At 52.3% G+C, this 28,000-nt stretch overlaps 1 protein-coding gene across 2 annotated transcripts; it reads right to left on the reverse strand.

Moving 5' to 3' along the window:
• Nucleotides 1-382: 382 nt before the first annotated feature.
• HOMER3 (homer scaffold protein 3) lies at nucleotides 383-27,921 on the reverse strand. 2 transcript variants are annotated; one of them, XM_068173826.1, is made up of 10 exons: nucleotides 27,779-27,915; nucleotides 15,793-15,938; nucleotides 13,042-13,198; nucleotides 11,595-11,726; nucleotides 9,409-9,516; nucleotides 7,928-8,049; nucleotides 6,342-6,498; nucleotides 3,060-3,170; nucleotides 2,289-2,369; nucleotides 385-640 (listed from the first exon to the last, which is right to left on the reverse strand). In XM_068173826.1, the coding sequence occupies exons 2-10, from the start codon at nucleotides 15,804-15,806 to the stop codon at nucleotides 452-454; spliced, it is 1,071 nt and encodes a 356-aa protein (XP_068029927.1). In that variant the 5' UTR covers nucleotides 15,807-15,938; nucleotides 27,779-27,915; the 3' UTR covers nucleotides 385-451. The 2 variants fall into 2 exon arrangements, with proteins under 2 accessions (XP_068029928.1, XP_068029927.1); XM_068173827.1 differs by lacking the exon at nucleotides 15,793-15,938 and having other exon boundaries at nucleotides 383-640; nucleotides 27,779-27,921.
• Between the last annotated feature and the right edge of the window lie 79 nt (nucleotides 27,922-28,000).

Raw genomic sequence — 28,000 nt, forward strand, 5'->3', positions numbered from 1 at the left:
AGGAGCTCTCAGTGCCCACGGGAGCTCTCAGTGCCCACGGGAGCTCTCAGTGGTGCCCACAGGAGCTCTCAGTGCCCACGGGAGCTCTCAGTGCCCACGGGAGCTCTCAGTGGTGCCCACAGGAGCTCTCAGTGCCCACAGGAGCTCTTGGTGGTGCCCACGAGAGCTCTCGGTGCCCATGGGAGCTCTCAGTGGTGCCCATGGGAGCTCTCAGTGCCCACGGGAGCTCTCAGTGGTGCCCATGGGAGCTCTCAGTGCCCACGGGAGCTCTCAGTGGTGCCCATGGGAGCTCTCAGTGCCCACGGGAGCTCTCGGTGCCCACAGGAGCTCTCAGTTGTGCCCACGGGAGCTCTCGGTGCCCACAGGAGCTCTCAGTGGTGCCCACGGGAGCTCTCGGCGGTGCCCGGCCCCAGCTGAGGCTGCCCCCGCTCCGAGGGGGCTCTGCTGCTGCTCAGTTGCTCTCCACCAGCTTGGCCAGGCCCTGCCTGAGCTCGCTGAGCTCGAAGACCTTCACATCCATGATCTCGGCCACCTTGGTGACCTCGTGGTGCATCTTCTCCCTCTCGGCCAGGCTCTCTGCCAGGCTCTGCTCTGCCAGCTGAAGGCGCCGCTCCAGCTCTGCGTTCCGGGCCTCCAGCTCCTGCGGGGACAGCCGAACTGCTCAGAGCCCCTCGCCCCCCAGCTGCCACCCCAGGGCCACCCAGAGTCCCCAGAGCTCCTTCCCGGAGCAGTGTCCCTGGCCTGAGTCACCGTGGGTGAGCTCTGTCCCCAACCCTCGGCCCTGCCCGTGGTGTGAGGGGGTGGGAGTGCAGCTGTCCCCACATGGATCCTCCCCAGCCTGGTGGGATTGGTCCTGGATCCTCCCCAGCCTGGTGGGATTGGCTCTGGATCTTCCCCAGCCTAGTGGGATTGGCCCTGGATCCTCTTCAGGTTGGTGGGATTGGCTCTGGATCCTCCCCAGCCTGGCGGGATTGGCTCTGGATCCTATCCAGGCTGGTGGGATTGGCTCTGGAGCTGCTCTGGATCCTCCCCAGGTTGGTGGAATTGGCCCTGGATCCTCCCCAGGTTGGTGGGATTGGCCCTGGATCCTCCCCAGCCTGGTGGGACTGGGCTCTGGAGCTGCTCTGGATCCTCTCCAGGCTGGTGGGATTGGCCCTGGATCCTCCCCAGGCTGGTGGGATTGGTCCTGGATTCTCTCCAGCCTGATGGGATTGGCCCTGGATCCTCCCCAGGCTGGTGGGATTGGCTCTGGATCTTCCCCAGCCTAGTGGGATTGGCCCTGGATCCTCCCCAGCCTAGTGGGATTGGCCCTGGATCCTCTTCAGGTTGGTGGGATTGGCTCTGGATCCTCCCCAGCCTGGCGGGATTGGCTCTGGATCCTATCCAGGCTGGTGGGATTGGCTCTGGAGCTGCTCTGGATCCTCCCCAGGTTGGTGGAATTGGCCCTGGATCCTCCCCAGCCTGGTGGGACTGGCTCTGGAGCTGCTCTGGATCCTCTCCAGGCTGGTGGTATTGGCCCTGGATCCTCCCCAGCCTGGTGGGATTGGCCCTGGATTCTCTCCAGCCTGGTGGGATTGACCGTGGATCCTCCCCAGGCTGGTGGGATTGGTCCTGGATCCTCCCCAGCCTGGTGGGATTGGCCCTGGATCCTCCCCAGCCTGGTGGGATTGGCCCTGGATCCTCCCCAGCCTGGTGGGATTGGCCCTGGATCCTCCCCAGCCTGGTGGGACTGGCTCTGGATCCTCCCCAGCCTGGTGGGATTGGCCCTGGATCCTCCCCAGGCTGGTGGGATTGGTCCTGGATCCTCCCCAGCCTGGTGGGATTGGCCCTGGATCCTCTCCAGGCTGGTGGGATTGGCCCTAGATCCTCCCCAGGCTGGTGGGATTGGTCCTGGATTCTCTCCAGCCCGGTGGGATTGACCCTGGATCCTCCCCAGCCTGGTGGGATTGGCCCTGGATCCTCTCCAGGCTGGTGGGATTGGCCCTAGATCCTCCCCAGGCTGGTGGGATTGGTCCTGGATTCTCTCCAGCCCGGTGGGATTGACCCTGGATCCTCCCCAGCCTGGTGGGATTGGCCCTGGATCCTCTCCAGGCTGGTGGGATTGGCCCTAGATCCTCCCCAGGCTGGTGGGATTAGCCCTGGATCCTCCCCAGCCTGGTGGGACTGGCTCTGGAGCTGCTCTGGATCTTCTCCAGGCTGGTGGGATTGGCTCCAGAGGGGTGGCAGCTCCCTGGAGCGCCCCTGAGGCCCCGAGGAGGAGCGGGGTGTCCCAGAGGTGCCACCTTTACCTGCAGCTTCTGCAGCGTCTCCTCGCGCTCCCCCTCGGCCTCCCAGCGGCCGCACCTCTGGCTCTTCAGCATCTGGATCTCCTGGGCACAGGGAGGGGTCCTTCAGACTCCACAGCTGTGGTTTTCAAATCCTGCTCTTGGTGCCTTAAGATTCCAGCTTTCCTACTTTTCACATCCTACTTTTCACCATGCTGCTGGTGCCTTCAGATGTCAATATTTCTATTTCTCAAATCCTGTGCTATTGATGCCTTAAGATTTCTGTTTCCCTATTTTTCAAATCCTGTCCTGCTGTTGGCACCTTAAGATTTCAAATTTTCAAATCCTGTACTATTGATGCCTTAAGATTTCTGTTTCCCTATTTTTCAAATCCTGTCCTGCTGTTGGCACCTTAAGATTTCAAATTTTCAAATCCTGTACTATTGATGCCTTAAGATTTCAGTTTCTCTATTTTTCAAATCCTGTCCTGCTGCTGGCACCTTAAGATTCCAGCTTTTCTACTTTTCACATCCTGTCCTGCTGCTGGTGCCTTCAGATGTCAATATTTCTATTTCTCACATCCTGTGCAATTGATGCCTTAAGATTTCAATACTTCCATTTTTCAAATCCTGTGCTGTTGATGCCTTAAGATTTCAATATTTCCATTTTTCAAATCCTGCACTGCTGTTGGTGCCTTGAGATTCCAGTTTCTGTGTTTTTCAAATCCTGTGCTGCTTTGGCGCCTCAACATTTTGGCTTTTGCCTTTCTCAGCTCTGTGCAAGGTGCAGCCTCACCTCGTCTTTAGCCTTGACCAGCAGCTCCAGCTCCTCCAGGGTCTGGCTCAGCTCCTCCTTGTTGTTCTCGCTGCAGGAATCGTGAGTCCCCTGCGCCTCCAGCTCTGCCACCTGCAAGGGGAGGCTCTGAGAGCTGCAGGAATTTCCTGCAGGAATTCCCTCGGCACCCACTGCCATGCTCTGGCTTCCCTGGAGACCCACCTGGCTTCACAGCAGCTCCCGGTGGGGCTGGAAGGAAAACAATTCCTTCTGCTCTGCTCTGCCTGGATCACGCCCAGAAACACTTTGTGGCTCAAAAAAAAAACCACTTTAGAGACTCTGTCTGTGCTTTCTCCGGGAGTTCTGCGCTCCAGCGCAGCTGAGCTGGCTGACACCAAGCACCTGAGCCCCCAGCCCGAAAATCCAGCTCCATTCACACCTCTGGGCAGAGATCTCCAAAAATCTCTGGAGCTGCTGCAGCTCAGCAGCTGAGCTGGAAGGGCTTGCCCAACTCCCCAGCCCTGGAAAATTCGGCTCGGTGCCTTGGATTATTCATGAGGAGGATTCATTTTTAAAAGGAATCCATTTTTGCTGGGGCTGCTCGGAGCTCTGCAAACAGCTCCAGGGACAAGGAGCCTTCCCAGGCAGGAGCGGATCCTGCCCCCGGAGCTGCCAGCAGCAGGGTGGTGGCCAGAACCCACCACAATGCTCTGGTTTAGGGACAAGAATTGGCATGTTTCCCTGAGTTACAGTTCCTCCTGTGAGCCTGCCAAGGCCCGGGGAATCCTGAGGGAATCCTGAGGGAATCCTGAGGGAATCCTGCGGGATGGATGTTGGGAATCCTGAGGGATGGGTGTTGGGAATCCTGAGGGAATCCTGCGGGATGGATGTTGGGAATCCTGAAGGAATCCTGAGGGAATCCTGAGGGAAGGATGTTGGGAATCCTGAGGGAATCCTGAGGGATGTTGGGAATCAGCCCCAGGGAATCCTGAGGGAATCCTGAGAGAATCCTGAGGGAGGGATGTTGGGAATCCTGAGGGAATCCTGAGGGAATCCTGAGAGAATCTTGAGGGATGGATGCTGGGAATCCTGAGGGAATCCTGAGGGAATCCTGAGGGAGGGATGTTGGGAATCCTGAGGGAATCCTGAGGGATGGATGTTGGGAATCCTGATGGAATCCTGAGGGATGGATGTTTGGGAATCCTGCAGGTTGGGTGTTGGGGATCCTGAGGGAATGCCGAGGGAGGGATGATTGCTGCACACCACTGACAGCCATCAGTGCAAACAGCTGTTAATTGCTCTAAATCCCTGCTGGCTCTCAGACGAGCTCTCTCCAAGTGGAAATGGCTCCCTCCCAGCCAGACCCAGCTCACCCAAAACCTTCTCCAGCTCTCCCCAAACCTTCCCCAGCTCTCCCAAAACCTCTCCCAGCCAGACCCAGCTCACCCAAAACCTTCCCCAGCTCACCCAAAACCTTTCCCAGCTCATCCAAAACCTCTCCCAGCCAGACCCAGCTCAACCAAAACCTTCCCCAGCTCAACCAAAACCTTCCCCAGCTCACCCAAAACCTTTCCCAGCTCATCCAAAACCTCTCCTAGCCAACCCCAGCTCACCCAAAACCTTTACCACCTCTCCCCAAACCTCTCCTAGCCAGACCCAGCTCACCAAAACCTTTCCCAGCTCATCCAAAACCTCTCCTAGCCAACCCCAGCTCTCCCAAAACCTTCCTCAGCTCACCCAAAACCTTTACCACCTCTCCCCAAACCTCTCCTAGCCAGACCCAGCTCTCCCAAAACCTTCCCCAGCTCTCCCAGCTCTCCCAAAACCTTTCCCAGCCAACCCCAGCTCTCCCAAAACTTTCCCCAGCTCTCCCCAAACCTTCCCCAGCTTTCCCAAAACCTTTATCAGCCAGACCCAGCTTTCCCAAACCTCTCCTAGCTAGACCCAGCTCACCCAAAACCTTCCCCAGCTCTCCCAAAACCTTTACCACCTCTCCCCAAACCTCCCCCAGCCAGACCCAGCTCATCCAAAACCTCTCCTAGCCAACCCCAGCTCTCCCAAAACCTTTACCAGCTCTCCCAAAACCTCTCCCAGTCAGACCCAGCTCTCCCAAAACCTTCCCCAGCTCACCCAAAACCTTTACCAGCTCTCCCCAGACCTCTCCTAGCTAGACCCAGCTCACCCAAAACCTTCCCCAGCTCACCCAAAACCTTCCCCAGCTCTCCCAAAACCTTTACCACCTCTCCCCAAACCTCTCCTAGCTAGACCCAGCTCACCCAAAACCTTCCCCAGCTCACCCAAAACCTTCCCCAGCTCTCCCCAAAACCTTTACCAGCTCTCTCCAGACCTCTCCCAGTCAGACCCAGCTCTCCCCAAACCTTCCCCAGCACCCCAGGGCTCTGCCCTCGCAGCAAAGCCCCCGTGCGACCCCTGCCCAGACCCCACAGCCGGGCTGTGACCTCCCAGCCCCTCTGGAGGTCAGAGATCCCCTTATTCCCCAGGAACAAGGGCTCCTTTGTGCTGCTCTCGTTATGTTGCAGCTCGGATCCGAGCTCGCCGCAGCAGCCAGAGCCATCCCCACCCCTGCTGCCAGCCCAGACGGGGCCAAACTGGCCTCGGTCTTGCTGGAAGCTGGAATTCCTTCCAGAAAAACCCCAAGGGAAGCTGAAATTCTGTGACTCCGCACTTTGCTTTCCTGGGGAGCTCCTCAGTCCCACAGCCTCATTTCCTGACACCATTTCCCAGCTCCCTGGATCTGCTGGATTTGATGGGAAAAGGGGTCAAGGGCAGCAGCTGGGCTGGGGTTTCCTCCTGAGAGGAATGAGGGATTTGTCTTTGCAAACAAGCTGTGGGTCTGCTGGTGGATAAAACCAGAGAGATAAAAGAAACGATTCCACTGACTGGTGAATGAAAAAAAAAAAAGATATTTGCTTTTACAAACAAACTGCAGGTTGGCTGATAAATGAAATTGGATGTCGAAAGATGAGAGAAACAATGGGGGAAAACCCTAAATTCCATAAGAATTAAAAATTAAAAGGGGAGGGTTATAGGTTAGAGGGGAGTCCTTGGTATCAGGCGTTCTGGGAAGTCTGAACCTCTCAAGTCCCTCAGCCAGTGGGGAAAAAGAGAAGGGAAATTGGGATAAAAGAGGAGGCTGCGCCCTCCAAAAATTGGAGAGACCCCAGGGGAATGCCCCATGGCCTCTCCCTTTATTCGAACAAAGCAAAAGCACTCCTCTGTCTCCTGTTTGGACGGGAAGCTCTGGTGTTTGTGGATGGATTTTCCCTTCTCTCCCGAGCTCACCCGCTGGCGCAGCGATTCCGTCTCCTCCTGGTACGCCGCCAGCTGCTTCTTCCACTGGTCCACGTTGGCGTTGGCCTCGTGCAGGGCGGCCACCAGCTTGTTGTTGTTGTCCTGGAGGCTGAAGAACTCGGCCTCCCACTGCACCTCGCTCACCGAGCTGGGGGACAGGGCAGGACGGGGTTGGGAGAGGGCTGCCGGCTTCTCCCCCCGCCCCGTTCCCGGTGCTCTTCTCGCCAGCTTCCCAAATTTTAACTCTTCCTCCGGCTCTCAAGGTCCCCCTCTGCGCTTTATCCCGGGGTAATGCTTGGGTGTCGGGCCTGAGGCTGCACACAGCACAAACCTGAGGGAATCCTGCGGGATGGATGTTGGGAATCCTGAGGGAATCCTGAGGGATGGATGTTGGGAATCCTGAGGGAATCCTGAGGGATGGATGTTGGGAATCCTGAGGGAATCCTGAGGGATGGATGTTGGGAATCCTGAGGGAATCCTGCGGGATGGATGTTGGGAATCCTGAGGGAATCCTGAGGGATGGATGTTGGGAATCAGCCCCAGGGAATCCTGAGGGAATCCTGCGGGATGGATGTTGGGAATCCTGAGGGAATCCTGAGGGATGGATGTTGGGAATCCTGAGGGAATCCTGAGGGATGGATGTTGGGAATCCTGAGGGAATCCTGAGGGATGGATGTTGGGAATCCTAAGGGAATCCTGCAGGATGGATGTTGGGAATCAGTCCCAGGGAATCCTGAGGGAATCCTGAGGGATGGATGTTTGGAATCCTGAGGGAATCCTGCGGGATGGATGTTGGGAATCCTGAGGGAATCCTGCGGGATGGATGTTGGGAATCCTGAGGGAATCCTGAGGAAGGGATGTTGGGAATCAGCCCCAGGGAATCCTGAAGGAATCCTGAGGGAATCATGAGAGATGGGTGTTGGGAATCCTGAGGGAGGGATGTTGGGAATGCTGAGGGAATGCCGAGGGAGGGATGGGGTTAATGGGGTGGGGGAGATCCGGGTACTCTAAAGGGGCTCTGCAGTGTGGGATTGTGAATCCGTTTCCAAAATCCACATTAGAGCGGGGTTTGCTTTGAACGAAGCCCAGGCTCGGCAGAAGGGAGCAAAGCACTCTCTGCTTTTGATTTAAAAATCCTCCCAAGTGTTCAGCTGGGAGCCTGACAGGAGCCGCAGGGCAGAACCCAGCCCCAAAGTCTTTTGAGGAGACAAAGAGAGGAAGCAGCAGGGACTTTGCTGGAATCGCCAGGGGAATTAACACAAGCAGCCCCGGGCCAGCTGGAGGAGTGTGAACACCTCCTGGTATCACAGACTGCGGGGTCTGGAGATAGCTGGCACCAGCCCACGCCCCTGCAGGCACGCAGCATCCTCCTCCCCACCCGCCTGAGCAGATTCCCAAGCCGGAATCACTCCCTGCTGCGAAAAGGGGAATGAATCCCGTGGAGGCTTTGGGCAGCGGACACGGGGCATCACTCGGGAGAATTAAGAGGGCAGAAGGGGTCCGAATTATTTGGGATGACAAAGCCGTGTCGCCAAATCCTGCCAGAGGGGAGAGTCTGGGGGTCAGAGCAGCCTCACCCCTCCGAGAGCATCTTCTTCAGCCTCTCCTTCTCCGTGCTTATCTCCACATCGGCGCTCTGGCTGCGGAACAGTTTATCCTCCCCGGGCCCGTTGGAGCTGATGATGGGGCTGGGCAGAACCTGGGGGTGAAGGACAGGGCTGGTCACCTCCAGCTGGGGGGCCTGCGCTAGCCCTGTGGCCACAAACCTGGCCCCAGCACGGGGTCAGCTCTGGAGGGGTCTGCAGGCGACAGAGGGGAGCCACTGTCACTGCCAGCCACGGAGTCTGCGTTCCCTCGGTGCCCAGAACTTCGGGCTTGTCGGCCAAAGCTCAGAATTAAACACAGGGTTTGGTCTGGGACTTTGGAAAAGGCTTCTAAATTTGAGTGCCAGAAGGGAGCATTTATAATTCAAAGCAGGGAAATGTGGATTTATCATTTAAAGCAGAGGCGTGTTAAGCTAAGTGGAGGAAAGCTGAGAGTTTGAGAGTACAGCACTGTAAGTTTGTGTGTCATAACGTGGTTAGCTAAGAAAGCTTGCACTGTAGTGTGAGTCTATAAAATGAAATATTTAAGGGTTGGGTCAAAAACATAAATATCTTCGTTGGCGGTGTTTTATTGGTTAATAAATCCTGAAAAGATCTTGTAACTGGGGGTCTTGTGACCCTCTGAGCTATGGGTGAAGACATGAGCTGAGCTCACCCTTCCTGCCTGTGCAGAAGATAAGAAAAATAAATTGCATCATCTAAAGATGAAAGAAAGATAAAGAAAAATAAAAGTAAAAGATAAGAAAAATAAATTGCATCATCTAAAGATGAAAGAAAGATAAAGAAAAATAAAAGAAAAAAAAATTGTATCATCTAAAGATAAAAGAAAGATAAAGAAAAATAAAAGTAAAAGATAAGAAAAATAAATTGTATCATCTAAAGATGAAAGAAAGATAAAGAAAAATAAAAGTAAAAGATAAAAAAAAAATAAATTGCATCATCTAAAGCAACTCAAAGGCCTCGCCTGCAACTCCTTCAGAATTCCTCACAAATCCTCCCAGCAGGGCCCTGCGTGTCCCACTGGCAGAGGAGCAGCTGGAATGGGAACAGGCTCAGTTTTACCTGCAGCCTCAGAAAAGGCAGGGGAAAAGTAAATAAAAAATATTTGAAATTACCAAAAAAAAAAAACCAACCCAAAAAAACCACCCAGCAAGCAGACAACAGGAAGAAAAAAATTCCAACCAGCAGCGGGAGGGGGAACGCCCACACCCCTGCGTGGGGCTGTGAGATATGAAATGGGTTTGGCAAAGAGTGTGAACCTTCCCAGGAGCTGCACTTAAGCACTAATGAATCAATTAATTAATTTGGTGTGACCTCAGGGCCGCCGGTGGCACCCAAAGCACTGTCCAGCCAGGCTGGCCATGAAGCTCGGGGAGGGAATGGGATGAGAGCCCCACAGGGAGCATTTTCTTCCCATTTTCCTCACCTTTTGTCCCTCTTGTCCCAAGCATTACCTGGTGGGATGTGATGCTCAGGGCAGGGTTGGTGAGCTCGGTTTTATCCTGGGATTTCTCCCTGGCCAAACGAGCTGCTTCCTTCACTTCCTGGAATTTCTCTGCAAACTGGAGGGGAAGGGGGAAAAGTCACCGCGGGGCTGTGGAACCAGCAGAGCTGGTGCTCTGTCTGCAGCTTCACTTCAAATGCTTTGAAATTCCTCTCCAACACAGAAATTTGGGGATTTCAATTTGAATTTGGCACTCAGGGCTGTGGGTTCACTTCAAATGCTTTGAAATTCCTCTCCAACACGGAAATTCGGGGATTTCGGTTTGAATTTGGCACTCAGGGCTGTGGGTTCACTTCAAATGCTTTGAAATTCCTCTCCAACACGGAAATTCGGGGATTTCAATTCGAATTTGGCACTCAGGGCTGTGGGTTCACTTCAAATGCTTTGAAATTCCTCTCCAACACGGAAATTCGGGGATTTCAATTTGAATTTGGCACTCAGGGCTGTGGGTTCACTTCAAATGCTTTGAAATTCCTCTGCAACACGGAAATTCGGGGATTTCAATTTGAATTTGGCACTCAGGGCTGTGGGTTCACTTCAAATGCTTTTAAATTCCTCTCCAACACAGAAATTCGGGGATTTCAATTTGAATTTGGCACTCAGGGCTGTGGGTTCACTTCAAATGCTTTTAAATTCCTCTCCAACACGGAAATTCGGGGATTTCGGTTTGAATTTGGCACTCAGGGCTGTGGGTTCACTTCAAATGCTTTTAAATTCCTCTCCAACACGGAAATTCGGGGATTTCGGTTTGAATTTGGTACTCAGGGCTGTGGGTTCACTTCAAATGCTTTGAAATTCCTCTCCAACACGGAAATTCGGGGATTTCAATGTGAATTTGGCACTCAGGGCTGTGGGTTCACTTCAAATGCTTTGAAATTCCTCTCCAACAGGGAAATTCGGGGATTTCAATTTGAATTTGGCACTCAGGGCTGTGGGTTCACTTCAAATGCTTTGAAATTCCTCTCCAACAGGGAAATTCGGGGATTTCAATTTGAATTTGGCACTCAGGGCTGTGGGTTCACTTCAAATGCTTTTAAATTCCTCTCCAACACGGAAATTCGGGGATTTCAATTTGAATTTGGCACTCAGGGCTGTGGGTTCACTTCAAATGCTTTTAAATTCCTCTCCAACACGGAAATTCGGGGATTTCAGTTTGAATTTGGCACTCAGGGCTGTGGATTCATTTCAAATGCTTTGAAATTCCTCTCCAACACGGAAATTCGGGGATTTCAGTTTGAATTTGGCACTCAGGGCTGTGGGTTCACTTCAAATGCTTTGAAATTCCTCTCCAACAGGGAAATTCAGGGATTTCGGTTTGAATTTGGGATTTGGTTTGAATTTGGGGTTCACTTCAAATGCTTTTAAATTCCTCTCCAACAGGGAAATTCAGGGATTTCGGTTTGAATTTGGCACTCAGGGCTGTGGGTTCACTTCAAATGCTTTGAAATTCCTCTCCAACAGGGAAATTCGGGGATTTCAATTCGAATTTGGCACTCAGGGCTGTGGGTTCACTTCAAATGCTTTGAAATTCCTCTCCAACACAGAAATTCGGGGATTTCAATTTGAATTTGGCACTCAGGGCTGTGGGTTCACTTCAAATGCTTTGAAATTCCTCTCCAACAGGGAAATTTGGGGATTTCAATGTGAATTTGGCACTCAGGGCTATGGGTTCACTTCAAATGCTTTTAAATTCCTCTCCAACACGGAAATTCGGGGATTTCAATTCGAATTTGGCACTCAGGGCTGTGGGTTCACTTCAAATGCTTTGAAATTCCTCTCCAACAGGGAAATTCAGGGATTTCAATGTGAATTTGGCACTCAGGGCTGTGGGTTCACTTCAAATGCTTTGAAATTCCTCTCCAACAGGGAAATTCGGGGATTTCAATGTGAATTTGGCACTCAGGGCTGTGGGTTCGGGGCAGAAGCAGGGCCTGCAGCCCCAGCTCCCTTTGTGGCGCCCGAACCGCTCCTGCAAACCGAAGTTGCAAGTGCAGCTTCGATCTTGACGTTGCAAGTGCAACCTCAGAGCTGTTTCCAGCACGCGTGGTGCACCTTGAATTCCACTTCAGCCCGGTGAGAGCAGCATCCCAGCGGGTGCCTGAGGAGTTTCGGGGGCTTTCTCCAGGCGAGGCTCACCTGGGACAGGTGCTGCTCCGAGGCGAAGCCCAGCCCGTAGACGGTGTTGGCCCTGCTGTCGGCCCACTGCCCGAATTTCTGCGATGTCTTGGTGAAGGTCATGTTGGGGGTGATGGTGCTGTTGATGATGGCCTGTGCGGAGAGGCAGGGGGGCAGGAGAGCCCAGGGGAGCGGGGATCGCTCAGGGATCGATCAGGGGATTGATCAGGGATTGATCAGGGATTGATCAGGGATTGATCAGGGAGTGAGGGATTGATCAGGGATTGATCAGGGATTGATCAGGGATCGCTCAGGGATCGCTCAGGGATTGATCAGGGAGTGAGGGATTGATCAGGGATCGATCAGGGATCGATCAGGGAGGCAGGGATTGATCAGGGAGTCAGGGATTGATCAGGGATTGATCAGGGATTGATCAGGGAGTCAGGGATCAATCAGGGAGTCAGGGATTGATCACGAGATTGATCAGGGATTGATCAGGGAACCAATCAGGGAGGCAGGGATCGATCAGGGATTGATCAGGGATCGATCAGGGAGGCAGGGATCAATCAGGGAGGCAGGGATCGATCAGGGAGGCAGGGATTGATCAGGGATCGATCAGGGAGGCAGGGATCGATCAGGGAGGCAGGGATTGATCAGGGATCGATCAGGGAGGCAAGGATTGATCAGGGAGTCAGGGATTGATCAGGGATTGATCAGGGATTGATCAGGGAACCAATCAGGGAGGCAAGGATTGATCAGGGAGTCAGGGATTGATCAGGGATTGATCAGGGAACCAATCAGGGAGGCAAGGATTGATCAGGGGATTGATCAGGGATCAATCAGGGAGTCAGGGAACAATCAGGGGATCGATCAGGGAGTCAGGAATAGATCAAGGAATTGATCAGGGATTGATCAGGGAATCGATCAGGGAGTCAGGGATCGATCAGGGGATTTATCAGGGAGTCCAGATTGATCAGGGAATTGATCAGAGATTGATCAGGGGTCAATCAGGGAGTCAGGGATTGATCAGGGAGTCGGGGATTGATCAGGGAATCAGGGATTGATCAGGGGATTGATCAGGAATTGATCAGGGGTCAATCAGGGGGTCAGGGAATCAGGGAATCAATCAGGGAATGAAGCAGGGAAATCAAACAGGGAATTGGGGAAATCAAACAGGGAATTGGGGAATCAATCAGAGAATCAGCTGCTTTTGTGTAGAAAAAGCTGTTTTTGTGGGGGAAAAGCTGCTTTTTGGGGGGAACAGCTGGGGTTTTTTGGAGAAAAGCTGTTTTTTGGGGAAAAGCTGCTTTTTGGGGAAAAGCTGTTTTTTGGGGGGAGCAGCTGGGGTTTTTTGGGGAAAGCTGAGGTTTTTTTTTGGGGAAAACTGCTTTTTTTGTGGGCACAGCTGGGTTTTTTTTTTTGGGAAAAGCTGCTTTTTTGTGGGCACAGCTGCCGTGAGGTGCCCCACCTTGGTCCCCCCCACGCTGATGATCCTGTAGACGCTGCGGGTGGCATCGTAGAAGTAGGAGACGGTCAGGGCGTGCTTGCTGGCCGGGATCCAGTTCCTTTTGGTGGCGGGGTCGATCTGGAACACGTGGGCCCTGGTGCTGAAGATTGGCTGCTCCCTGCAGGGGCAGGAAAACAGGACACGAAATGAGCACACAGCAGCTTGGGGAGTTCAAAAGGGAAAAAGAGAGAGTTTTATTCACACATCTGGCATTTCTAGAATTCCAGAGGTGACCCTGGATGGGAGGATGGGATTGCCACCTCTCCAACCACACTGGTCCAAAGATCAATCCATCGTTTCTCTCCACCCACAGAGAAATCCGTAAATATTCTGTTTACACACGAAATTGTGTGAAAACTCTGACTCTTAAACACGTAAAAACGTTATCAAAAAGATGAAGAACTTTCGTGAGGACTTTGAAACTTCCTAAAGAACCGTAAAAGGGAGCTTAACACTTTTAAAAACCAGAGCAACAGCGTTGAATCATCACTTGAAAGGGCTGAGATTTCAGCTGAGGGTTAGAACCAATCCATGTTGAAGCTGGATACACCAGCGGTAATTAATGATTAATGGTGGTTAATGACTATTAGATGCTTAAGCTAAGGCTGTTATATGATGAGCTCATTTGCGGAGGGAAGTGGAGCAAGTGAACCATTAAAGGAACATACTGAAACCAGTGGAACAATGCCCAGGACTCCATGGCAGCCCATCACGGAGCAGGGGGCCTTGGATCGTGCCAGAGGGTCGCGGAGACCTGAGGAAGACCTTCCTGCCTTCATCCCTGGCACCACCGACCCAATTTGAGAGAAGAACTGGGCACGTGTGAAGGACCAATAGCCTCATTTGAATAGAGAGTGAAGGTGGGAGCTGCTGGGGTTGTGAAATTATTATTTTGGGGAATAAACAGGAGACAAAAATGCCTGAGCAGGGCAGGGTTCCTCACAGCACAGCCACTGGGGCAGGGATGGATGGAGGGATGGATGGACAAACGGACACAGGGATGGAGGGAGGGATGGATGATGGATGATGGATGGATGATGGATGGATGATGGATGGATGATGGATGGATGGATGGATGGATGATGGATGGATGATGGATGGATGATGGATGATGGATGGATGATGGATGGATGATGGATGATGGATGGATGGATGATGGATGATGGATGGATGATGGATGGATGATGGATGATGGATGATGGATGATGGATGGATGGATGGATGATGGATGGATGATGGATGATGGATGGATGATGGATGGATGAGGGATGGATGATGGATGATGGATGGATGGATGATGGATGATGGATGATGGATGGATGATGGATGGATGGATGATGGATGAGGGATGGATGATGGATGATGGATGGATGATGGATGATGGATGATGGATGGATGGATGATGGATGGATGATGGATGATGGATGATGGATGATGGATGATGGATGGATGGATGGATGGATGGATGATGGATGGATGGATGATGGATGATGGATGGATGATGGATGGACATAGGGACACAGGGACGGACGGATGATGGATGGACGATGATTGGATCAATGGACGGATCCATGGATGGATGGACAGACGGACGGACGCAGGAATTGAGCACACAAAGCTCCTCCCCCCCAGCACAGCTCTTCCTGCCCTGACTCACACCAGGGAGGCGCATCCTGCACATCCCAGGATCAAAGCACGTCCCCACCATGAACTGAAGGAAACTCTGCACCCCAAGACATGCAGCTGCTCGGGGAGCCCCGGGCACAGCGGGGTCTGGGGCCAGGAATGCCCGAGGAGCTGAGCAGGGTCAGGGATTTGGGGCCAGGAATGCCCAAGGAGCTGAGCAGGGTCAGGGATTTGGGGCCAGGAATGCCCAAGGAGCAGGGCCAGGGTCAGGGATTTGGGGCCAGGAATGCCCAAGGAGCTGAGCAGGGCCAGGGTCAGGGATTTGGGGCCAGGAATGCCCAAGGAGCTGAGCAGGGCCAGGGTCAGGGATGTGAGGCCAGGAATGCCCGAGGAGCTGAGCAGGGCCAGGGTCAGGGATTTGGGGCCAGGAATGCCCAAGGAGCAGGGCCAGGGTCAGGGATTTGGGGCCAGGAATGCCCAAGGAGCTGAGCAGGGCTGCAGCCCCCAGGGTCAGGGTATACCCAGAGCTTCCAGGGCAAGGAAGGAATGTTTTAGGAATGTTTTCCATGACACAACAGCCCAGCTGCTCCAGGGCTCGGGGGTTCCTCTGGCTCTGACTAAACCCAGGGCCACGCTCAGCACCCAAACCCAGGGAAATCTGATGGAATTTGGCCCCGCTGGCAGCTGCAAGGCACAGGCACAAACCTGCTTTGTGGAGCTCCCCAAAATCCAGGCTCCTGGTGTTTCCTGCCCATTCCAAGTGCTCCCAGCTGCCCTGAGCAGCCTGTCCCATCAATCCAAATGCACCTGGTGCTTTCCAGAGCCAGCCCCAGAACTCAGCAGGGAATATTTGATTTCCTTCCCCCCTCCCAGCCTGTTCCCAGGTGCCAGCCCTGGCTCAGATATCTCGTGACAGCACAGCCCGCACCCTCTCTGCCTGGATTTTTGGAGCGAGATTCCAACTTCCCAGGCTCCGTTTTCACATGGATCACGACCTATCTTTGCCACACGGGAAAAACGGATGCTTCCGCCCCTAAACCCCCAAATCCTGGGCTGGTTTTGGGAAGAACAAAGGCAGGACTTTACCGAGTTGTTGACATTTGTTAGTAAGGGCAGGAGGCTACAGGCCCGTGCAGTTATTGGGGTGTCCCCTCCTCCAGCAGCTCCTCCTCAGGGGCCTCTCAGCTGCTCTGAGGCTCCTTCCCAGCGCTGCCTCCACAGGGATTCATTCCCTGCTGAAGGAAAAGTCCAGCTGTTATTCCCCACGTGACCAGGCACCTTTAGGGGCTCCCTCTGCCCCCAGTATTCACGGAGCCTCTCGTTTGCAGTGATTTCTCATCACTGAACAAGGTTTCCCCCCCCTGTCCTGGGAGATAGTCGGGTGAGCAACTGGAGCAAATCCCCCTGGCTGCTGGGAGAGGCCACAGAGGAGCCTGGGAGGCTCCAGTGCTTCCAGCCATGCCCACGTGATGCTGCTGCCTGATGGAAAACCCTCCTGGGAGATCATTCCTTGGGCACAGCAGCTGTTCCTGGGCTCCTGTCCATCCGGGATCCCTGTCCCTGTGTCCCTGTCCATCCAGGATCCCATCCCCATGTCCTTGTCCATCCATGGGGCTGTATCCAGACCCTATTCCCATGTCTCTGTCCATCCAGGATCCCTGTCCCCATGTCCCTGTCCCTCCAGGATCCTGTTCCTGTGTCTCTGTCCATCCAGGATCCCTGTCCCCATTTCCCTGTCCCTCCGTGGGGATGTATCCAGACCCTATTCCCATGTCCCTGTCCATCCAGGATCCCTGTCCCCATGTCCCTGTCCCTCCGTGGGGATGTATCCAGACCCTATTCCCATGTCCCTGTCCATCCAGGATCCCTGTTCCTGTGTCCCTGTCCCTCCAGGATCCCGTCCCCGTGTCCCTGTCCCTCCGTGGGGATGTATCCAGACCCCATTCCCATGTCCCTGTCCCTCCAGGATCCTGTTCCCATGTCCCTGTCCCTCCAGGATCCTGTTCCCATGTCCCTGTCCCTCCAGGGTCCTGTCCCTGTGTCCCTGTCCCTCCAGGATCCCGTCCCCGTGTCCCTGTCCCTCCGTGGGGCTGTATCCAGACCCCATCCCTGTGCTGCTGTCCCTCCATGTCCTCTCCAGCTCTCCTGGAGCCCCTTTAGGCTCTGGGAACAGCTCCAGGGTTGCTCTGGAGCTTCCCTTCTCCAACCTTGGGCACTCGCAGGGATCCAGGGGCAGCCTCAGCTGCTCTGGGAATTCCATCCCCGCCCCTCCAGGGCAGAACTTTTCCATCACCTCCAACCTGAACCAACTCTGGCCAAGCAGAGCACCTCGGGCCGGTGAGGACAGAGGGACAGGACTGAGGGACACCCAGGAGGTGACGGCCAGAGCTGAGCTGCTGCCCAGAACACCAGCAAGCTTTTCCAGGCAGCTCTGGGATTCCAACTCCTGTTCCCCCCTGCTGTCCCCTGAGCCGAACCCAGCAGGGTCCCCGAAATGCTGGCACTTCTCAGTCCCCCAGCAGCGAGAAGGGCGAATAAACAAACGTGTAAACAGGCAAACAAACGCGTAAATAAATAAACAAACACGTAAATAAAACCGCTTCGATCCCCCCAGGGCTGGCCTTCGCAGATAATTAAGGAGAACCACAGCGAACAAGGAAAGGACAAAGATCTGGCCGCGTTCAGCGAGTGCCTGGTGGCTTGGAAGGGATCCAGGTCTCATCCCTGCCAGCGCCTGCTCCAGCACAGGGGGAAGGGCAGGATTCGATACCCCAGGGCCCAGGGAGCTTGGAAATGGCTCGTCCCGGGTGGATAGCCACCACAGGAAGGGGTTAAATGCTGGGGGTTTGCCACCCTCGGAGCTGGAATGTGTTATCTGTGAGCTCTGATTTGTAACCTGTGATTTGTTATCGGCGATTGGTTATCTGTGACCTGTGATTTGGGATTTGTTATCTGTTATCTGTGATCTGTGATTTATCTGTCATTTGTGATTTGTTATCTGTGATTTGTGATTTGTTATCTGTGATTTCTTAGCTGTGATTTGTTATCTGTTATCTGTGATCTGTTATCTGTTATCTATGATTTGTTAGCTGTGATCTGTGATTTGTTATCTGTTATCTGTGATCTGTGATTTGTTATTTATCTGTGATTTGTGATTTGTTATCTGTGATTTCTTAGCTGTGATTTGTTAGCTGGGATTTGTTATCTGTGATCTGTGATTTGTGATTTGTTATTTATCTGTGATATGTGATTTGTTATCTGTGATCTGTTATCTGTTATCTGTTATCTATGATTTGTTAGCTGTGATCTGTGATTTGTTATCTGTTATCTGTGATTTGTTATTTATCTGTGATTTGTTATCTGTGATTTGTTATCTGTGATCTGTTTTCTGTTATCTGTGATCTGTGATCTGTTATCTGTGATTTGTTAGCCGTGATTTGTTAGCTGTGATCTGTGATCTGTTATCTGTGATCTGTTATCTGTTATCTGTGATCTGTGATCTGTTATCTGTGATTTGTTAGCCGTGATTTGTTAGCTGTGATCTGTGATCTGTTATCTGTGATCTGTTATCTGTTATCTGTTATCTGTGATCTGTGATCTGTTATCTGTGATTTGTTAGCCGTGATTTGTTAGCTGTGATCTGTGCCCTCAATTCACGGTCTGGGCAGGGCGAGGAGAGCTGGGGACACGGTGACACACGGCCAGGGGACAGGGGACAGCAGCCCTGTGCCAGGAGGCACGGATGGCACCGAGCAGGGCCAGCACCAGCCCCGTGCCCTGCCCGCAGGAGAGCAGCGGGCACGGGAGGTGCCAGGGGCCAGCGAGGGCCAGTGCCAGCCCTGCCACGGGTGTCACACGGGCTGTCCCCTGTGCCAGCCCTGCCACGGGTGTCACACGGGCTGTCCCCAATGCCAGCCTTGCCACGGGTGTCACACGGGCTGTCCCCAGTGCCAGCCCTGCCACGGGTGTCACACGGGCTGTCCTCAATGCCAGCCCTGCCACGGGTGTCACACGGGCTGTCCTCAATGCCAGCCCTGTCACATTTCACACGGGCTGTCCCCAGAGCCAGCCCTGCCACGGGTGTCACACGGGCTGTCCTCAATGCCAGCCCTGCCACACGGGCTGTCCCCAGTGCCAGCCCTGCCACATTTCACACGGGCTGTCCCCAATGCCAGCCCTGCCACATTTCACACGGGCTGTCCCCAATGCCAGCCCTGCCACATTTCACACGGGCTGTCCCCAGTGCCAGCCCTGCCACATTTCACACGGGCTGTCCCCAATGCCAGCCCTGCCACATTTCACACGGGCTGTCCCCAATGCCAGCCCTGCCACATTTCACACGGGCTGTCCCCAGAGCCAGCCCTGCCACACGGGCTGTCCCCAATGCCAGCCTGCCACATTTCACACGGGCTGTCCCCAGTGCCAGCCCTGCCACGGGTGTCACACGGGCTGTCCCCAGTGCCAGCCCTGCCACGGGTGTCACACGGGCTGTCCTCGATGCCAGCCCTGCCACGGGTGTCACACGGGCTGTCCCCAGTGCCAGCCCTGCCACATTTCACACGGGCTGTCCCCAGTGCCAGCCCTGCCACGTTTCACACGGGCTGTCCCCAGAGCCAGCCCTGCCACGGGTGTCACACGGGCTGTCCTCAATGCCAGCCCTGCCACGGGTGTCACACGGGCTGTCCCCAATGCCAGCCTTGCCACGGGTGTCACACGGGCTGTCCTCAATGCCAGCCCTGCCACACGGGCTGTCCCCAGAGCCAGCCCTGCCACATTTCACACGGGCTGTCCCCAATGCCAGCCCTGTCACATTTCACACGGGCTGTCCCCAGAGCCAGCCCTGCCACATTTCACACGGGCTGTCCCCAGAGCCAGCCCTGCCACGGATGTCACACGGGCTGTCCCCAGAGCCAGCCCTGCCACACGGGCTGTCCCCAGTGCCAGCCTGCCACATTTCACACGGGCTGTCCTCGATGCCAGCCCTGCCACGGGTGTCACACGGGCTGTCCCCAGTGCCAGCCCTGCCACGGGTGTCACACGGGCTGTCCTCGATGCCAGCCCTGCCACGGGTGTCACACGGGCTGTCCTCAATGCCAGCCCTGCCACGTTTCACACGGGCTGTCCTCAATGCCAGCCCTGCCACGGGTGTCACACGGGCTGTCCTCAATGCCAGCCCTGCCACGGGTGCCACACGGGCTGTCCCCAGAGCCAGCTCTGCCACATTTCACACGGGCTGTCCCCGATGCCAGCCCTGCCACACGGGCTGTCCCCGGTGCCAGCCTGTCGTAGTTTGACAGCTTTAACTGGGCTTTTCTTATATAAAGGCCCCCATGAGCAGTTCCAGTCCGTACGCAGTAATAAAAGCACCACAACATAAAAAAGAAAGTATCACAAGAAGAGATTTTCTGCAAACAGTTACCGTGGGTGACATAGAACCACAAGAAGTTACAGCTGTGTTTCCTAAAGGTCTGTAGTACAAGAGGGACTCCCCTCTCCCTTAATAAACTAAGAATTAATTATCTAAAAATAGTAACTGAATCTAAAATCCAAAGTTGTGTCTCACTGTGTTTTAGTAGAAATTAAGTAAAAAGAATGTTTTAGAAGATTTTCATTCTAAATTCTGTCTATATCTTTTACCATAATAGCAACTTAATAAAGTTCTTTCCTTTATTTCTAAACTCCAACCTACTTTACTCTATCCCTAATCACATCTCACAAGACTCATGTAAAAAATATATCTATTTTCATAAAGACACTAAGATTACACCAGAGTCAAAGCACAGCACAGCCGGGCCCTGCCTCGGGGATCTGCTCAAACAGGGCAGGGCCAGCGAGCAGGGAGCGCAGCCGGGGCTGGGGAGGCTGAGCCCGAGGGCTGCACCCGACCGGTGCTGGGTTCAGCCCAGGGCATCTCCCAATCCCAGAACCCCAGAACCCCAGAATCCCAGAATTCCGAAATACCAGAATCCCAGAATTCCAGAATCCCAAAATCCCAGAATTCCAAAATCCCAAAACTCCAAAATTCCAAAATCCCCAAATTCCAGAATCTCAAAATCCCCAAATCCCAAAACTCCAGAATTCCAAAATCCCCAAACTCCACAATTCCAGAAACCCCAAATTCCAGAATTCCAAAATCCCAAATTTCCAAAATCCTCAAATTCCAAAATTCTCGAATTCCCCAAACCCCCAAACTTCCAAAATCCCCAAATTCCAAAATCCCAAAATCCCAGAATTCCAAAATCCCAAAACTCCCAGAATTCCAAAATCGCCAAACTCCTCAATTCCAGAATCCCCAAATTCCAGAATTCCAAACCCCCAAACTTCCAAAATCCTCAAATTCCAAAATCCCAGAATTCCAAAATCCCAAAATTCTAGAATTCCAAAATCCCAAATTTCCAAAATCACCAAATTCCAAAATCCCGGAATTCCAAAATCCCAAAATCCCAGAATTCTAAAATCCCAAAATTCTAGAATTCCAAAATCGCCAAACTCCTCAATTCCAGAATCCCCAAATTCCAGAATTCCAAAACCCCAAACTTCCAACACCCCAAACTTCCAAAATCCTCAAATTCCAAAATCCCCGAATTCCAAAACCCCCAAACTTCCAAAACCCTCAAATTCCAAAACCCCCAAACTTCCAAAATCCCAAAACCCCCAAGCTTTCAAAATCCCAAAATTCCAAAATTCCAAACCCCCAAACTTCCAAAATCCCAAAATCCCGGAACCCCAAGACCCCCGAGTTCCAGAGTCCCCGGCTCCCAGAATTCCCAAGCTCCTCATGCTGCTCCTCTGCCTCCCTGAATGAGTGTGAGCAGGATAAAAATGAGTGTGGAAGGATAAAAATGAGTGTGGAAGGATAAAAATGAGTGTGAGTAGGATTAAAATGAGTGTGAAAGGATAAAAATGGGTGTGAGCAGGATAAAAATGAGTGTGAGCAGGATAAAAATGAGTGTGAAAGGATAAAAAGTAGTGAGAACAGGATAAAAATGAGTGAGAAAGGATAAAAATGAGTGAGAAAGGATAAAAAGGAGTGAGAACAGGATAAAAGTGAGTGTGAGCAGGATAAAAATGAGTGAGAGCAGGATAAAAATGAGTGAGAGCAGGGCAGGAACGAGCCCAGCCCTGGCCGCTGGCCACGCTGAGTCAGCTGAGAGCCCAGCCCGGGGCTCTCCCTCCCCTCCCTGAGGGAAAACCCCCCCAGAAACCCCCCCGAAACCCCAGAACCCCCCATAGCCCCCGAGAAACCCCCCAGAACACCCCAGAAACCCCAGAAACCCCCCAGAACCCCCATAGCCCCCCAGAACCCCCATAGCCCCCCAGAACACCCCAGAAACCCCCAGAACCCCCATAGCCCCCCAGAAACCCCCAGAACCCCCCAGAAACCCCCCCAGAAACCCCAGAACCCCCCAGAACCCCCAGAACCCCCAGAACCCCCCAGAACCCCCAGAACCCCCAGAACCCCCCAGAACCCCCAGAACCCCCAGAAACCCCCAGAACCCCCAGAACCCCCAGAAACCCCCAAAACCCCCAGAACCCCCAGACCCCCCCATAGCCCCCCAGAACCCCCAGAACCCCCAGAACCCCCATAGCCCCCCAGAACCCCCAGACCCCCCGGCAGCTCCGGCCGGGCCGGGGCTGAGCGAGGCCCGGGGGGGCTCAGGCGGAGCCCCGCACCCCGAGAGGCAGAACTGGGGCACAGAGAGGGGCTGGGAGCCCAACCCTCCTCCTCCTCCTCCTCCTCCTCCTCCTCCTCCTCCAGGGCTGCTCTCTTTTATCTCCCCGCAGCAGCCTCAGGAGCTGCCGGCTGTCTGTCTGTCTGTCTGTCTGTCTGTCTGTCAGGCTGTGCCGGCTGTCTGAGCTGTTTGGGGAACTGGGGCTGATAAAAGTCAGCCCCCAGCCCCCTCCCTCTGCCCTCCTCCCAAATTCCAGCCCCTGCAGAGGCTCTGGGGGTGCAGGATGATCCCCGTCCTCCTCCTGTGCAGGGCCTGGAGCTGGGGTTTGGTGATGCCTTTCCATTCCGGGTATTCCATAACCCAGGATATTCTATAATCCAGGGTATTCCACAACCAAGGGTATTCCACAATTCAATAACCCAGGATATTCCATAACCCAGGATATTCCACAACCCAGGATATTCTATAACCCAGGATATTCCATAATTCAATAACCCAGGGTATTCCATAATTCAATAACCCAGGGTATTCCACAACCCAGGATATTCCATAACCCAGGGTATTCCATAACTCAATAACCCAGGATATTCCATAATCCAGGATATTCCACAACCCAGGATATTCCACAACCCAGGATATTCCACAACCCAGGACATTCCATGGTTCAATCCAGGATATTCCACAATTCTATAAACGAGGATATTCTATAACCCAGCATATTCCACAATTCAATAACCCAGGATATTCCACAACCCAGGATATGCCATGGTTCAATCCAGGATATTCCATAACCCAGGATATTCTATAACCCAGGATATTCCACAACCCAGGATATTCCACAATTCAAAAACCCAGAATATTCCATAACCCAGAATATTCTATAAATCAGGATATTCCACAATTCAATCCAGGATATTCCATAACCCAGGACATTCCATAACCCAGGATATTCCATGGTTCAATCCAGGATATTCCATAACTGAGGACATTCCATAGCCCAAGGATATCCCACGACTCCTCCCTGGGATGCTGAACTGCAGAACTGTTTTGGGGCCAAATCCATCTTCGGGAAGATGGAGTTTGGGCTTTGGGGCCAAAGTTTGGATTCCAAAGATGGATTTAGGGCTTTGGGACCAAAGTTTGGATTCCAAAGATGGATTTAGGGCTTTGGGACCAAGGTTTGGCTTCCAAAGATGGATTTAGGGCTTTGGGACCAAAGTTTGGCTTCCAAAGATGGATTTAGGGCTTTGGGACCAAGGTTTGGATTCCAAAGATGGAATTAGGGCTTTGGGGCTAAAGTTTGGATTCCAAAGATGGATTTAGGGTTTTGGGGCCAAGGTTTGGCTTCCAAAGATGGATTTAGGGTTTTGGGGCCAAAGTTTGGATTCCAAAGATGGAATTAGGGCTTTGGGGCCAAAGTTTGGATTCCAAAATGGATTTTCCCCATCCCCAGGAAGGTTTCCAGTGCCCTTGACTCTCGCCCTGCCGTGACCCTGGGCAGGTGCAGCTCCAGGAATAGGATCCGGCTCCTTCCCCGACCCCCGGGAACGAGGAGCAGCTGCCTCCGTGTGAAAAACGTGGATTCCGTGATTGGCTCCTCACAAATATTAAAGCGGATCCTGTGGGTGCTGTGCAGGGTTATTTTGTAGCTCTGGATTAATCCTTTTTAAGCAGTGTGTCAAACACAGTTTTAGGTTACAACACAATGCTAAAATAGAAACCCTGCCACGTAAGGTATCTCTTACTAGCTCAAGAAAGGGATGAGATAATCAAGAAACTCTTCACACAGCGATAACAGCCACAGGAAACCCAAAGAGCTACAGCCTCCTAATCAGAAAAAAACGAACATTCTTCCCCCTCCTCTCCATCTCCATGGAACCACCAGGATAAAGGGGAAGGAGCTGACAAAAAACAGGAAAATTCTTAATTTGCAGGGGATTTCTGCACCATGTGTGAGATGTATGAACGTGCACCAGGCTGTGGCCTTTCAGGGCTGTTCCTTTTTTCACCAGGCGTGTTTTTGGCAGCTCAGTGCCCAAAACCATCCGGGCGTCCGAAATTCTTTGCTTTTTATTGCCTCGTAGTGTCCTGACCCTCACTGCCCAATTTTTTAATACTCTAATTTCATTACTATTTTTTTTTAAATAACTATTTTATTACCAATAAACTTTTAAGATTAAAAAAAAAAAAAAAAAAAAAAAAAACAAAAAAAACCCCCAAGCGATTGGTGTTTTTCTGTTTTTCACACTGCAGAGAAAGGATCAGCTCGGGGACAGCCAGCAGCAGGGTCACACACCCACACACAGGGCCCTTCAAACCCGGAGGAATCGCTTTTCCTCGGAATTCCGGAGCCTCCCGGGTGCCCCTTTCCTGCTCTGGGACCCAAACGCGGCTGCGAGTCCAAAGTGCAGCAGCCAAAAGTTCCAAATAAACCCAAAAGCAAAGCTCAGGAATCCTTTACACCCTCCCCGAAGAAATGAGTCCAGCAACGAGAAAATGAGAATTAGAGAAACGGAGACCCAGCTTTTCTCCAGCTCTCTGCGTTTCCTCACGGGAGCACTTCCAGATCCCTGCTCGGGAAAAAAAAATTTAAAAAAAAATCCCCAAAAATAGTATTTTTGCCCTTTTTTTTGCTGCTGTTTTTGGCCTGTCCTTGCCAGAGCTCCAGGAGCACGGCTCTGTGACAAGGACGAGGCCAAGGCCCCGTGGGGCACAGGGCAGCCGAGGTAAGAGTGGCTGAATTAATTTGGGACAAACTCGTTATTGCTCTAATTAGAAGCCAGTAAATTGCACCTATTTCACAATCTATCAGTGCCTCCCTGTATTTATAATTTAAAATAATTATAATTTAAAATAATTATAATTTACAGTATTTATAATTTAAAATATTTGTAATTTACAGTATTTTATAATTTACAGTATGTATAATTTACAGTATTTATAATTTAAAATAATTATCATTTACAGTATTTATAATTTACATTATTTATAATTGACAGTATTTACAATTTAAAATATTTCTAATTTACAGTATTTATAATTTGCAATGCCAGCAGAAATGTGAGGACGTGGCCGCCGAGGGCTCAGCTGGACGAAAACTTCATCCAGCTAAAATTCCCTAAAATTCAACTTCACCAAATCCGCTTCCCTCAGGACCAGGTGTGATTTCCAGCTGTCCCCTTCGGCACCTAAATCCCGTGGATTTTAGAAGAACCCACAGAGAATTCACCCAGGAAATCCAGGATCTCACAAGCAGAACTTTCCCAAGCAGTCTAGAAAGGAGAAATTCTGCTGGAATTCCAGATTTAAGGAAATTCTGCTGGAATTCCAGAGTTATTTAAGGAAATTCTGCTGGAATTTCAGATTTAGAGAAATTCTCCTGGAATTCTGGAGTCATGGAAGGAAATTCTGCTGGAATTTCAGAGCCATGCAAATTCTGCTGGAATTCCAGAGTCAAGGAAATTCTGCTGGAATTCCAGAGTTATTTAAGGAAATTCTGCTGGAATTCCAGATTTAAGGAAATTCTGCTGGAATTCCAGAGTTAAGGAAATTCTGCTGGAATTCTGGAGTCATGGAAGGAAATTCTGCTGGAATTTCAGAGTTATTTAAGGAAATTCTGCTGGAATTCCAGAGTTATTTATTGAAATCCTGCTGGAATTCCAGATTTAAGGAAATCCTGATGGAATTTCAGAGTTATTTAAGGAAATCCTGCTGGAATTCCAGAGTTATTTAAGGAAATCCTGCTGGAATTCCAGATTTAAGGAAATCCTGCTGGAATTCCAGAGTCATGGAAGCTCTGCTGCTCAGCATCCCCGTGGGACCTCCAAGGCCACCCTTTAATCTCGGGGGTGAAATGGAAATGAAGGAATTTGGGGCTGGAAATGGTTTCTGCTGCCCCAGCAGTGAGAATTCCAGAGAATTCCAGGTGCGGCGATAATTTCTGCCTCCCAGCATTTCCCACGGGGCTGGAAACCCTGGGAAGGAGCCCCAGGGAGAGGAGAGGAGCCCCTAATCCCGAGCTCGGGCTTTGTTAAGCCTCTCCTGGCACTTTTTGGGGTTTTCCAGCGACTTTGTGGATGGCAGGAAAGAGGGACGCTGCGATTCCACCCGGATCAGCACATCCTCTGCCAGCCTCACGTTTCTGTCACTGCTGATCCCTCACTTCTGCCTCATTACTTCGCCCAGGTAGTCCAAAAGGAATTTTTTTTTTAAAAGGAAAAGGGAAAATAAAAAAAAAAAAAAAAGGAAAATTAAAAAAAAAAGGGAAAATTAAAAAAAAAAAAAAGGAAAATAGAAAATTAAAGGAAAAAAAAGAGGAAAATGGAAATTTTTATCAAGGAAAACAGAAAAAAAATTTTAAAGGAAAATGGTAAATTAAAAAAAAAAAGGAAAAGGAGCCCCCAGGAATGTCATTTATTCCAAACCCCACGTTGATCTGTCAGGGTTCCTCCAGATTGATTACACAAGAAACTCACAACAACGTGTCCAGTGCTAAAAGTGGCGTGGCTGAGCCTCAGAACTGGGACATAAATCAAACACCAGCCTCAGCTCCTGCTGCCAGAATCCTGCTCCCAAAATCCTGCTGCCAAAACCCTGCTGCCAAACTCTTGCTCCCAAAACCCTGTTCCCAAAATCCTGCTCCCAAAACCCTGCTCCCAAAATTCTGCTGCCAGAATCCTGCTCCCAAAACCCTGCTGCCAAAACCCTGCTGCCAAAATCCTGCTGCCAAAACCCTGCTCCCAAAATCCTGCTCCCAAAACCCTGCTCCCAAAACCCTGCTGCCAAAACCCTGCTCCCAAAACCCTGCTGCCAGAATCCTGCTCCCAAAATCCTGCTGCCAGAATCCTGCTCCCAAAACCCTGCTGCCAGAATCCTGCTGCCAAAATCCTGCTCCCAAAACCCTGCTGCCAAAACCCTGCTGCCAGAATCCGCCGCCACATCCACGCAGCGAATTCCCCTCCTGGGAAAACCCGAGGGAATCGCGAACCGAAATCCCCGGGGAGTTTCCAGCGGCTCCTTCCCCACGGAAACGCAAACAGGATCCATTTTCCTGAGCCACAAACCCAACGAAATCCTTAATTTGGAACTCCTGGGGAAGTTTGGGGGCACCAGCCCGGCTCCAGTGCTCCCAGTTTGGGCTCCAGGCGCGCTCGGTCCCGGAGCCGCCCCCGGCACACGCGGTCCTTTGCAGAAGTTGAGCCGCTCGCCATTCCCCACTTCCCTACCCCAAAATTAAAAGGCGAGGCGAAACTTTCCAGCTCGTAACGCGGAAAAACAAAACGAAACAAAACAAAACAAAAAAAAGCCATTTAACCCTTTAATTCCTCCCTCCGCCGCCTCAGCGGCCATGAACAACAAAAGCAGAGAGGAACAAGAGAACACGAGCCCGCCGGTCTCACCCCATCCCCGCCGGTACCGCTGCTCGCGATCCTCCCTCGCCGCCGCCGCCGCCGCCGCCTCCTCCTTCTCCCCTTCCTCTTTCTTTCTGTCCTTCTCCGGATCCGGATGCTCTTTAAATTTCCTCCGGAATTTCACTTTGAAGCGTTGCTGCTGCTGCTGTTGCTGCTCCGCGGCTCCGGGAGCGGCACCGGGAGCGGCTCCGGCACCGGGAGCGGTTCCGG

The sequence above is a fragment of the Anomalospiza imberbis genome, chromosome 27 (assembly GCF_031753505.1).
Source record: "Anomalospiza imberbis isolate Cuckoo-Finch-1a 21T00152 chromosome 27, ASM3175350v1, whole genome shotgun sequence".
Lineage (NCBI taxonomy): Eukaryota > Metazoa > Chordata > Aves > Passeriformes > Viduidae > Anomalospiza > Anomalospiza imberbis.

Bases quoted from the DNA above. Each gene is read 5' to 3' on its own strand.
- HOMER3 (XM_068173826.1), bottom strand. The intron at 8,050-9,408 runs GTAATGCTTGGG...CTTCACCCCCAG, and splicing joins TGAGCATCACATCCCACCAG to GTTCTGCCCAGCCCCATCAT. The intron at 641-2,288 runs GTAAAGGTGGCA...CTGTCCCCGCAG, and splicing joins AGACGCTGCAGAAGCTGCAG to GAGCTGGAGGCCCGGAACGC.